The 12190-nt window shown below is 38.7% G+C and overlaps 1 protein-coding gene across 2 annotated transcripts in view; it reads right to left on the reverse strand.

Moving 5' to 3' along the window:
• Positions 1 to 6132, reverse strand: part of Smp_150390.1 (hypothetical protein) — a gene marked incomplete at both ends in the record, with an annotated part of 25896 nt that extends 19764 nt beyond the window's left edge. Inside the window, 3 exons of one of the 2 annotated variants that reach the window (XM_018798174.1) lie at positions 1524 to 1736; positions 5839 to 5914; positions 5965 to 6132. In XM_018798174.1, coding sequence (XP_018653143.1) covers positions 1524 to 1736; positions 5839 to 5914; positions 5965 to 6132 — 457 coding nt within the window. Of the gene's footprint in view, positions 1 to 1476; positions 1737 to 5838; positions 5915 to 5964 lie in introns of those variants that run through there. The other variant, XM_018798177.1, reaches the window with a different exon arrangement.
• Positions 6133 to 12190: the final 6058 nt, after the last annotated feature.

A 12190-nucleotide genomic window follows, 5' to 3' on the forward strand; every position in this document is an offset into this window, starting at 1 on the left:
TTAAAACATATAATTAAAGTATTCATTAGTGATATACATGATTGTGAAAATTTAATAGATTAGTAATGGTTTCAACCATAAAGATAAGTATTAACCATAATAGAGTGGATCAGTACCAAACTAGAAACTGTAATACATACGACATTGTTCATATATGTCTTACTGATTAGTTACTTCTTATTATATCAAAATTTTAATAGTTGAGATTATGGGGCAATTGAAGCTAGATCACCATGGAAAACCTGGAAGCACTGGATCGGTTGAAGTTAGACATTAACATCGTTGGGTGCTGGCCAGCTCAGTGGTCCAGAGGTTAAGTGCTCGCGCACGAGACTGATAGGTCCTGGGTTCGAATCTCGCGAGGCGGGGTTGTGGATGCGCACTGCTGAGGAGTTCCACAATAGGACGAGACGGCCGTCCAGTACTCCGAGGTTTTGCAAGGTGGTCTAGCTTCAATTGGCTCATGATCTTAACTATTAAAATTACTATAATATCCACACAAACCCTTTCTGATATTAATCAACTGTTATAAGACAGATGGATTAAGCTAAGTGAACTAGAGACACTAGCAGTCAGTTTACCCTTTGGGGAAACTTTTAGAGTATCTACTAGAAAAATGAGGTTAGAAAATATATAAATTTAAAATTAAAAGGTTACTGGGAGCGAAATGATAGAAACAAGGAAGTGAGTTGTGTAAGTAAAGTTAAAAACCGTTACAAACAAAGAAAAATGTCCATTTTGTAAGAAACATAAATGCGGTTGACACGATTTAACTCAGTCACTCTTTTCTTCACGATGAAAGAGAAATTACAGAGATGTAGATGCTGAAATGATCAAAAACATAATTAAACTATACATACGAATTGTTTTCGGCACCTGAAAATAGATTTATATTAGCAGTCAGTTTACCCTTTGGGGAACATTTTAGAAGTATCTGAAAATAGATGCTCAATAAGAATTATTTAATACACCCTAGAAACACCGGTCTCTTGTTACCATAGTTGTTGGCTTTTAAACTCAACAGATAAACTAAATAGGACGTGGAGTAACAGTGTATCGATACAAGGGGGAGTGCTACTTAGGCATTTAGAGAACAAGCATGAATGAAACTGAAGTTCAGGGCTGGATTATAAGTGTGAATCAAAACAATTAAGGAAACACTGACTCTTACTACCATAAACTAAATGGGTGATTTACGTTTAAAAACGTAGATAGCAACCAGATCCTGAACTATATTTCTCACAGTTTAGCAATAATGACAGAGTATTACTTGTAATAGTTAGTACTTTTACATGCCTACGTGAATGATGTTAACTTTTGGACAGACCATTTACTAGCAGATTGTCATGGAATACCGAATTCATATTATGGACAATAAACACTTCACTAGTGAAGAGAAAAGTAATACTGATTGTTATCAATACTAGCCATTAGTTTGCGTTGATAAGGCATAACAGTCTTAACGTTTAACCAGTTTCAACTGAAGTATGACTTAGTGGTATGATGTATACTATGACACTTACTTTCAACTGTATTATTAGTTGGTGTAAGTGCTGTGAGTGTTCTTATATCCCACAAAAATATTGCACCATCTAAACCAGCACTAGCAACTTCCTCACGATGTTGGGCGTAGGCAAGCACTCGTACATAATCTTTGTGTGTACCCAGAGTAGACATGCAAAATCCTTTCGTGGCATTCCAAACCTTCACTGTCGTATCATTCGAAGCGGATATGACTGGAAGTGAAAAAAAGCTCCGAATAATTATACTGACAAAGGCATTTTGTAATTAATTCGATAGACAAATGAAAAGCGTATAAAAGGTTTTATTCTGGTAATTACCTTTATATGATTTAATGTCTGAATTATAGTCATATGTGTAGTGGGAGAGCTAGTACATTCTACAACTAAAGTACAGGGACAAAAGAAAACGGTAGGAGACAAAAAGGAAAAAATTAGAGTAATAACTGTATGGACCTTGTGTCCAAAGTATATTACCACTTACTCAAAGCTCATTAGCTACTGTAAGGATCACATTATCACACAAGTAGACTATTTACTTAATAAACGTTGATTTATTAGGTTTTCAGCAAAGTTTTACGTGACACTATCCGGAAGGCGTAAACTAAAGTAGATGAAGTGTGATTTGAACCTGACATTTAGTGATTTAAAGTAGATTACTGTGAAAATTAAATTAATACTTCTGTTCAGCTTTGAGTAACATTATTTTATCGTCATAGAAAATGAGAAATACCAATGGATATCAACAAAGAAAATAGCCCATAGATTTCAGTAAAACAAATTCCGAAATTAACTGGAAGTACTTTGTTCAATAAGTACATACACCCTGTAAAGTCTAAGTTAGTTAGGGCGACTTATTACCTGCTCCGAAACAAACCAATACAAACTAGACCATCAGGGGTAAGATGTAATTATTGTCGAAAAAAAAGTTACAGTAACGAGCTACAGCTGAATAGGAGCTGACAAATCCCTTTGATTAGCAATACTACTTTTAAAGTTGGAGAGCGAATCAAGACGACCTGTTTAAATTAGTTTATTTAATTAAACACATAAATATTGGTACAAGGAAGCACCAGATACATATGCGCCATACAGTCAGTCAGTCAGTTACAACGTAGAACTTCGTACGTACGTACATCAGTTCGAGTTGCCATACCACATTAGCACAGAGATGAAGTTGTCGATTCAAATCCCATATTGGTAGAAGTAGTAAGAGTATAAGTATTATGTGAAAGATAAGGGTTTGAAGATGTTATTGAAGGAGTATAATAGGGTGAAATAAATTTGGAAAGAGAAAAAGGATAGGGACATGAAGAATTCAGAAGATTAGAATTTGGTAGAACACAAAGAGTGTATGCACCTTCGCCATTGCAAACGATTTTGAGCCATGTCATTCAAGGTCTCTAACCATCGATTGCTATCATCTCGCGAGCCCCAACCAGGTAGTCTACACCTACCAACACGGCCCAGTCCACTTGTCAGCGACTTCATGGATTTATGCCATGTTTTGGTCTGGCCGCCCCTAGCTTTCTTCCAACCTGCTCCTACACCATAAAGCATTGCACGTCAGGGCAGTCGGTGGTTGGGCATACGTAACACATGTCCCAGCCATCTCAACTGATCAAGTTTCACTACTTCATCAATCGATTTGCCATCCTTACCTAGCACCCGTTTCCTAACAACTGCATTACTTACCCGGTGGTCCCACCATATACGAGCAATGCGTCGAAGACACCTATGATCGAATACTAGTAGCCTACAAATATCCTCTACTCTTATCGGCCATGTTTCACTGCCATAAAGTAGGACGGAACGACCTGCTGCACAGTAAACCCGTCCTTTTGTTGCTAGACGGATATCTCGCCTACTCCATAAATGGCGCAAGTTGGCGAAAGCTAGACGAGCCTTCTGTGCCATACAAATCTCATTCGATTTGCTTGAGGGCTGTGATACTGCCCAGGTACCCGAACTGAAGCAGGTGGTTTTCTTAGGGGCCCACACCTGGAGCCTTTGACCGAAAGATCTGATCCACAAGGCAGTGGAGCATCGTAAGGAGATGCAGTCCCATGGTAGCCGGTGATCAACGATTGATTCGTACGCCATTTGTTCCCTCACGATACTGGAGCCCATGTGCACCATTGGTTCGGAATCACAGTTTTCCAACTCACCTAGGTGGACACTCCACATCCACCAACACGGTTAAAGCGCCGGACATTCGCTTTTCGTCCTCTCGATTTCGTAAACAACACCCCCGCCACGAGAAGGCAGTGAGTAGGACTTCCATGGCAGAGGCTATATTCGCTGGCCATGTGAGAGCATTTGGAGAGGGAGAGCGGACTCTCCCCACTCTCGGCCGTACCAGGGCATTTGGGGGCAAATAGGAACAATAACGGGGCGGACTTGCATGCATATAGCAAACAATTCTCTTTGAACCTAGCACACAACAATACTGTCATGCACTGTCCCATCGCCCTTGGCAGATCAGGCAACCCGAAAGTCACGAGAACACCATCAGGGCATACGACAGGCTAGGTACCCCTAGTAATACTGAAGTTGGACATAATCAGTGTGCTTGACTGCTTCATGACCTAATATCCTACTATATAGCGACGAAGAACAGTTATAAGGCGATAATTGTGAATTTGAAAGACACAAAAATCTATCCCCATTATTCTCATATAGTCACTTGGAGTATTTAAAAGACTGCGCGCTCGGTTATTGCTTTTACATGATAGGCTGATTCCACAAAACACATTTAAAGAACGTCGAAGAAGACTTGCTTATACAAGAAACGGGATTTTCAAACAGAGATTTTAGGACACGATAGCGTTTCTGTAAAAACTACAAACAATACACCACACAACCAATAAAGAGCATAATATCAACTTCAAAAAGCTCAAATAACCATAGAATGTAGATTTCTTTACCTTCTGTCGCGAAATTTTGAAATTTAAGTCAGTGTGCTAAAAACAACTGTTATAAGGACTAATGTTTGAACAAATCCATCAAGAACGACTTGTAAAATATAAGAAGTAAATGAAAAGTTTGAAACCCCATCTGATACGACAAATAACAACTGCGAGAGTGAGTTACCTTATACATTCCTGTGTAGAACGTACCGAAGAACTGCATACACTAGCATGTCCTAGGTTATTACTAGCATTGACATACTATTATAGATGAAACGTCAGGTTTTTGACTTTTACATCCCCAATAAGCGCTTATTCACTCACAGTTTGAACCGCTGGTTAGTTTTTGCATCGAGACTTACACAGTGAGACTATGATTTATGGACGACCTTTAGGCGACAACAAAGTGACATGGGAAGTGTCCACCTCCTTACTAGGGCTAAATTAGTTATATATTAGTATAAGGCATTAAATTTAGAGTTTTTGTCACGAACTGACATAAGCCCTAATGTCAAAATGCTATCTAGCCATATATGTTAATGGATTTTGGGCCATAACCCATGAACTGCTATCATAAACATGATCGGTTCGTCTACCAATTGTAGTATAGTTATGTGTGCTAGTGGATATTTCGCTTGATGAAAAACATGATTATTGTGAACACGACCAAGGTTAGCCTTATCAATATGTTGGTCTCTAGACAGACTAATTTTAAATCGGTCTTAAAGCAAGAAACTTGGGTCTAGTTTTAGTCATTAGAGATTATCATGAAGACATGCTTTCATGCGTGTTCGACAGGAAATGGGTCAACTTGGACAAAAATAAAGTAGAACACCTGTATATCATCTCGATAAGCGAGAATTTGGACATACCTAAAATTATAAAGCAAAGCAATTTCGGTAATAAAATAAGCGACAAACGTTGACATAAGAGTTGCGAAATAAACGCTACTAGGACTACTTGTGCATAATGGTTTTTTTAAATGAACACTCTGGAATATCGATAGCGCAATAAGACGAAGTTTATCAAAGGGACTAAATGTTTTAAACTCCTAAATATCGATGAGACAAAAATTTATGGGTGAATTACCCAGATTTAGGATAACAGGTATTGTATTTTGGCGCAGAATTCGTTCATGCATTTAGTTAAAGAGGATTTTTGAACTTTAGCTGGTGTCAATTCGTAATGAGGATTTTGATTCTAACTCCTAACCCTAACCATCAACTGTAAATCATAATCCTCATTCTTCACACAGATTTATAACTCTCATTTAGCCCTAACAAGCAGATAGATATTCTAAAGCCCACTTTAACGTCGCTCAAAGGTCCATATAAATTATAGTCTCAACATTATGATTATGTAAATATCACAGATGTAAGTATGATTAGAAATAAAAACTCATAACGTACGATTTTTGCCACCACAACAAAGTACAATATCTGTAACCCAATCAGCATGATGTTCCATGGTATGTACAAGAGGATCCTACATTACACCCCAAAAGATGGAAACAATGACAGAATTGCATAGCATACCGATGACCTTTTAGTGTTCCAAACTCTGATTATGGAATCCCGCCCAGCAGTAAACAGTCTGTCTGTACACGGATCATACTGTAGTGAGTTTACACCTGAACGATTTTTCGGTTCGATTTCAGCTCGTATGAAGAAGGACAAACGACCCTTCTTCCGACAAGCATTCATGACAACACTAACTTGACGTCAAATAAAATTTTGGACAGCTTTTCGACAGGATAAACAAATATAAAAGGCGAACGGGTCTAGTGCCACATCAAGCTGAAGAACTGTGAGGTGCGAAACACACCACCACAGTACCGCTTTTGTAGTTTTCGGCGCTCAACAACATATTCAATAGACAATACATTGTAGAATGAATGTCGTTCACTTTTCATTACAGAAATTTATGGAACTTTTCAAATCCTAAATTCTTTATTTCGCGGTCAAACGACATTCGGTTTCCCGATTTTTTTCACGATATAAAAAGTGAACTGGATTAGGTCATTTTAGGGATTGCACAAAAGCGGTAGGCAAACAGTGTTTTCTTTCTCAATCAGAAAACGAAAGAATACTGTAAGACACAACCGAAGAATAATTGTGGAATAAGTCTAGAGTTTTAGGTTTGAAAACCATGAAGAAGTTTCTAAAACCACTGAAAGTCCACCCTAATAATATAGGCTGTTTAGACACTTACCTGAAGAGGATCAGTGGAATTTTCGACATTCAGTGACCCAACTGCCCGATTACTTAGCTTGGGTACCGTGACACTTGCACTGTCCTTGCATATTATTCTTTAATAATGATATCCTTTTAAAACCTGCAAGTTGTGCAATCTCTGAGACTACTGTCAAACAGGTACCCATAAATGCTACAGGTTATATCCCATCGTGGGAAGAAAAGGGTGGTTTTGCCTGTAATAATTCCTAATTATTAACTGTGACCTATTTTTGCTTGGGTTAAATGCCCTTACATTACTAGACCTTCTTGTACTTTTTGTAATAACTCATCTGATAGCACTCTATTCTTATAATGCGCAAAAGCCGTGGAAGGTACAAAACTTTAACCAGTACATTAGGACTTGAAAAGAGAGTCTGTCTCCTTGAGGCATAGACCGGTTACATATAGTTTTAGAGAGACTGTGAAGAATGACTCAAACGAACTGTTTGAATCAAAAATTTGTGCTACTTCCATTGCGACTCCATTAATGGCGGATGAAAAACACCTGGAATTTTTTATGACTACTGTCTGAGGCTGAATAATCAGCCATTGTGATGGAATTGTATCACCGAAGAAATTGAATATGTTTTTTCACAAATTACGAGGGCCACTGTTTTTTTTCTCAAATGGACGTGGAAGATGTGCATTTGAAAATTCCAATGGATTCATTCTTTGGCGAACTAATTACTATAAGTTCACAGTTCGGGCCACTGATATATAAGTTCTAAATTTTCGGAAATAGGCGTTTCGCATGCGATATTCCAGAAGGTTACGGATCGAATTATTACTGGTCATGGCAGTATTGAATCATGGATTGGTCCCCTTTTGATATGATTTCAGTTTTTTTCCTAACTTTAATCAAATATCATCTCCACTTTTCGACTTGGTTTCTAGCAAACAGTTTGCATGGGAACAACGAGATGAGAATACGCTATGATACAAACTGCAGTTCTGATTAGAGAGGCTTTCTTGAAACCGTCTTCGCTATCTTAAAAATCTTTTCCCACTAAAGATGAACCTCCATTAGAGTTAAGTGTAGTTCTTAGGCATAATGTGAAACTTATCATTACTATTCCCAGACGATTAAACAAGAGGAAACGAAGATATTCCTTAGCCTATGAAGATGCCACAAGTATTTGTAGTTTAACGACATTTTACCAGTAACACCTATAATTCAATCGAGCCCACCCAGTAAAAATCAGAAGTGAAGGAATTCGAAGATATATTTGATAGGTTAACATTATATCGAGATGTGACTGATCTAAACTGGCCAGAGATTGCAGGAAAAGTTGAGCACGGCGTTCCCACTCATGACCTGGTGCGATTGTGTGACCGAGAGCTTTCAGCTGGATGAGTCCATTAAAACTAATGTGGTCAGCATCAAATGTCGGAGACTCACAGAGCTGTTGATTTCGGAGATTTATTTACTGCATAAGCTTATTACCTGGCGTTAAGTGACATACTGCGTACGATGAAGTGTCTAGTTAGGGCATGGACTAAGACTGCTCGTTTACATACGATACGTTTTTCCATGATTTCGACTAAAACCTGACGGTAGTGACAGAATATATGACTACTCTACGTGAAAGCAACTACAAAAGTTGTTCTACATCATAAACATAGTACGAAATAATCTAATGCAATTACGACACTCGCCTGGGTTACTCTTGCTCCCAGGTGATTAAAATTTGAATTAAACTGTAATTCGAATCTGGATTATATACGAAGTACTGTTGATTAAATTCTTGGAATGACTCAGAGTTGTAAACTGAATTTGTATAAGTCCAAAACTAATTTAAGTCAAATACGTAGCATTGCCTGAAGAACTATCTAAACAAGATCTAACATTGCAGGGAATTCATAGATCAAACTCACCGTAAATTTCTGGCATTCGTATCCTCTGTTTGTCCATGAAACCCAGCAATTGGACATTAGGCAGGCAGTGGTCAAGTAAGTAAACCATTCTAGTGGATAGTTTCTGACGGAAGATAATTGATAGTAATTAGGCAGAATGATGAATTCACAACCGGCAGTTAATCTTGTCTCTCTTATACAGGTGGATAAGTTACAAACAGATGTGCGTTCGTGTTACCTTGTGGCTGTATTTGCGAGTGATTGATATTTTAACGGACATATTACACAGGAGCATTTACATGCTACTAATATTATTATTAAGGAACCACAATAGTCCATTATAATCGTAGTTGATTGGTTAGTTCTATCGGTTGAACTAATTGTTCAAGTTGAAATACTAATCAACATTGATATGAAGCAACGGATGTCCGCAGTGATTGATTAACATAGGCGACGACAGAAATAAAAAAGAATAAATATAGAATACAATAATAAACTCTATAATGATAGGTTGCGTTATTCGAAGTCTCGCTCACCAGTGTTGATCAACAACGCTGATGATCTCTTTTGAATGATTGAAGGCCTACTGGAGTTACACGAGAATGGTGTGATAGACCAAATAACGTCAAAGCCACACCTCGCGGTCAGTATCTGACGTGGATTACACCTTCAATGTATCAAAGTACTATGGCTGCTTTGAAGGCCGTATAACACAAAGGACGTTATTATGGAAATATATTGGTACGAATGAGTACAGAGAAGAAGGTGAGACCACCACTGCATGCGCCAGTCCATGGTATACGATTAACTAATACGCGTTGGTTGTCCTTGACTTTGACGGGGATCGGTGATCTATTCGATATTCAGTGACCCAACGGCCGGATGATTTGACTAGGGCTCAGGGACATTTCACTGGCCCTACAAAGCTATCTTGCTGTGAATGGATATTCGTTGTAGTACTAACTAACAACAGAACCCACTGCAATCAGAGACATCAGTAATAATTTCGGTATATTGTTATGAAGGTACCCTGGATAAAAAAGAAATAGTCAAAGCTCGCACCCAAAAACACGTAGAACGACTTAACGAATATAAATACATAGGAAGGTAGTGGTTAGGTGGCATAGTTGATTTTCACTCAGGAGGAGACATCGGAATGTGCTGATCAACTAGATGAGAAGAATTGTCTGATGTGAACTATTCCATCCTTGGACTATGAAGCTAAACCGAGAGTCACCAGATAGTTTAATGCGCTAAAACTAACTGGGTTGAAATTTCTTCGTTGTTATTTATTTTGCGAAGTTAATGAACAATAAATTCAAGTCTCAGAGAACTAAGCTAAAATTTTCCGTCATAAACTTAGACTCGTGGACTATCAGGTAACTTAGGAACATAAAGTAGTGAGCTACGGTTTGGTTTAGGTTAACTAAAATCTGAGAAATTACGGAAACCTTGGAATAAAAAATATATTTTATTCTTAGTTTTAATAATTCTCTTAACAAAAAGTTTCAACATGATTTTAAGACTGTGTAAGTATGAATATAATTATAGTACCATTGCCACTAGTTCGATACGTTCGTATAAGTTCTCATTGGCTCTGTATGTTTTGTTGTTCAAGCAAAACATTACTCATTCAGGAAACCATTAGCCTTCTAGCATTAGCTACTAAAAAGGTCGACAAAGGCCGTGCCGGCAACATGGATACTGATAACGAAGATTGTATCAGTGTCGTAAATGCTGCCATGGCATGTACCAGACACCCAATTTTGCAACACGAAACAGGAATTTCTACTCCTATACAACTAATGAAAGGCTAGAACCACTATCTTCCAGAGTAGTTCCAATCTGGATGCTGAGACTAGTGGGAAATGGATTACGCGGAAACGTAAAAGAGAAAGAAAAATACCCAAAGAGAGCGCGCGTATAGTCGACAAGTCCTTGTTGGGCTCACGTCCTGCGCATCAGGCAACTCCGCTTAAGTCCAAATGTAAGAAAATATTTAGCACTGTTGTGGATGGGAACAGTTTGGCTTCACCAAATGTTGTTGTGAGTCACTCGCTCGACTCACACGACACTGTTATAAAGAAAGCTAACAGTAAGAAGCCAGTAGCTAACCGGCAGGATCTGATATCACGGTCGAAAGCCGTAAACACGACTTTTAAGGAAGTTAAACAGGTCCCTAGTGTAATCATTTGGAACTTGGAAGAATCGAAAGACACTGATCCTGTTAAGTTACATGCCCACGACCTGCAGTTAGTGGGATCTCTCATCAGAAATGTACTGCCCGGTGAGGTCTCAGGGGAACATATCTCGAAAGTCATCAGACTCGGTAAATATGTTGGAGGCGAAACCCAACAGAGAAGGATCCTTAAATTAGTACTCGGTAATTTTGAGGAAAGAGACGTCGCACTAAATAACGCACGCAAAATTCGGGACTCAAATATTCGTATTCAGCCAGACTGGCCACTTGAAGATCGGATCAAGAGGAAGAATGCCCTAACAGAGTTAAAAACTCGAAAGCTAAACGGTGAAACGAACCTTACGATTAAGGGTTTTCGGGTAGTCAGGTCTTCGAAGCGAATGCTACCGAGGCCTGTGTGGATAGGTTGTTCTCCCTAGGAGTTTTATATGCCAATGCCCGTAGTCTAAGACATAAATTCTACGAGCTGGGAGCATTAGTGGACAAATTAAGACCACTCATTGTAGCTGTGACGGAAACTTCGTTAGTTCATGACTTCGACATCACCCCAGAATTATCCGGATACCATTGTTTAAGAAGTGATAGCATAGATGCACGAAAGGAGGTGGCGTCCTTCTATACATAGCCAATAATATAAATATCCGCTCCTCCGTTTGCGAATCCCATGATAGTGGAACTAGTGAAGTCATTAGCTGTGAGCTCACTGTCGGATGTTGTACATTTGCACTCAGTGTCATCTATCGCAGCCCAATCAGCTTAGCTGATGACTTTATTTTAGAGTACATTCGGCTATGGAGTGCAAATAACAGACGCTTGATATTAAGAGACTTTAATGCACCTGACATTAGTTGGACTGAGATGACCACGAAAGGTTCTATAAACTCATTTGATAGCAGGTTCTTGGAAACAGTAATGGAACATGCATTAGTACAGCATGTATCCAAACCTACATGTTTTGGTGTAAACCAAGGTCCTTCTCTGTTGGACTTGGTAATTACCCATGAGACCGAGGATATTGCCAACCTAAATATTCTTCCCCCGTTAGTAAATAGCGATCACGCTGTTTTATCATTCACGTTTAGAGCTAGCGACATGATATACGATCAGATTAAGCCTCGCCCAAACATATGGAGAGCTAACATGCTAGCCATTCAGGATTGTGCTACTAAGATAGATTGGCCAGTAGAAACTAGCTCATCAGTTGACGAGGCGTGGTCTGTATTTAAGGGCAAGTTTAATGCAGTCACGTCCCCGTTCATACCATACTTGGTACCACGTAGACCGAACAATAGTCCACCGTGGATAAATAAAGAAGTTAAGAAACTTCTTAGGCGTAGGAAAAACACTGGAATATGTTCATCTCTACTGGGTTAGAACAGTACAGATCCAGTTATTGTAAGGTTAGAAATACTTGTAAAGCGTTAATCAGTAGGACTAGACGGTCATACGAAAAACAATTGGTTAAGGATTGTA

The sequence above is a fragment of the Schistosoma mansoni genome, chromosome 6, assembly GCF_000237925.1.
Source record: "Schistosoma mansoni strain Puerto Rico chromosome 6, complete genome".
Taxonomy (NCBI): Eukaryota; Metazoa; Platyhelminthes; class Trematoda; order Strigeidida; family Schistosomatidae; genus Schistosoma; species Schistosoma mansoni.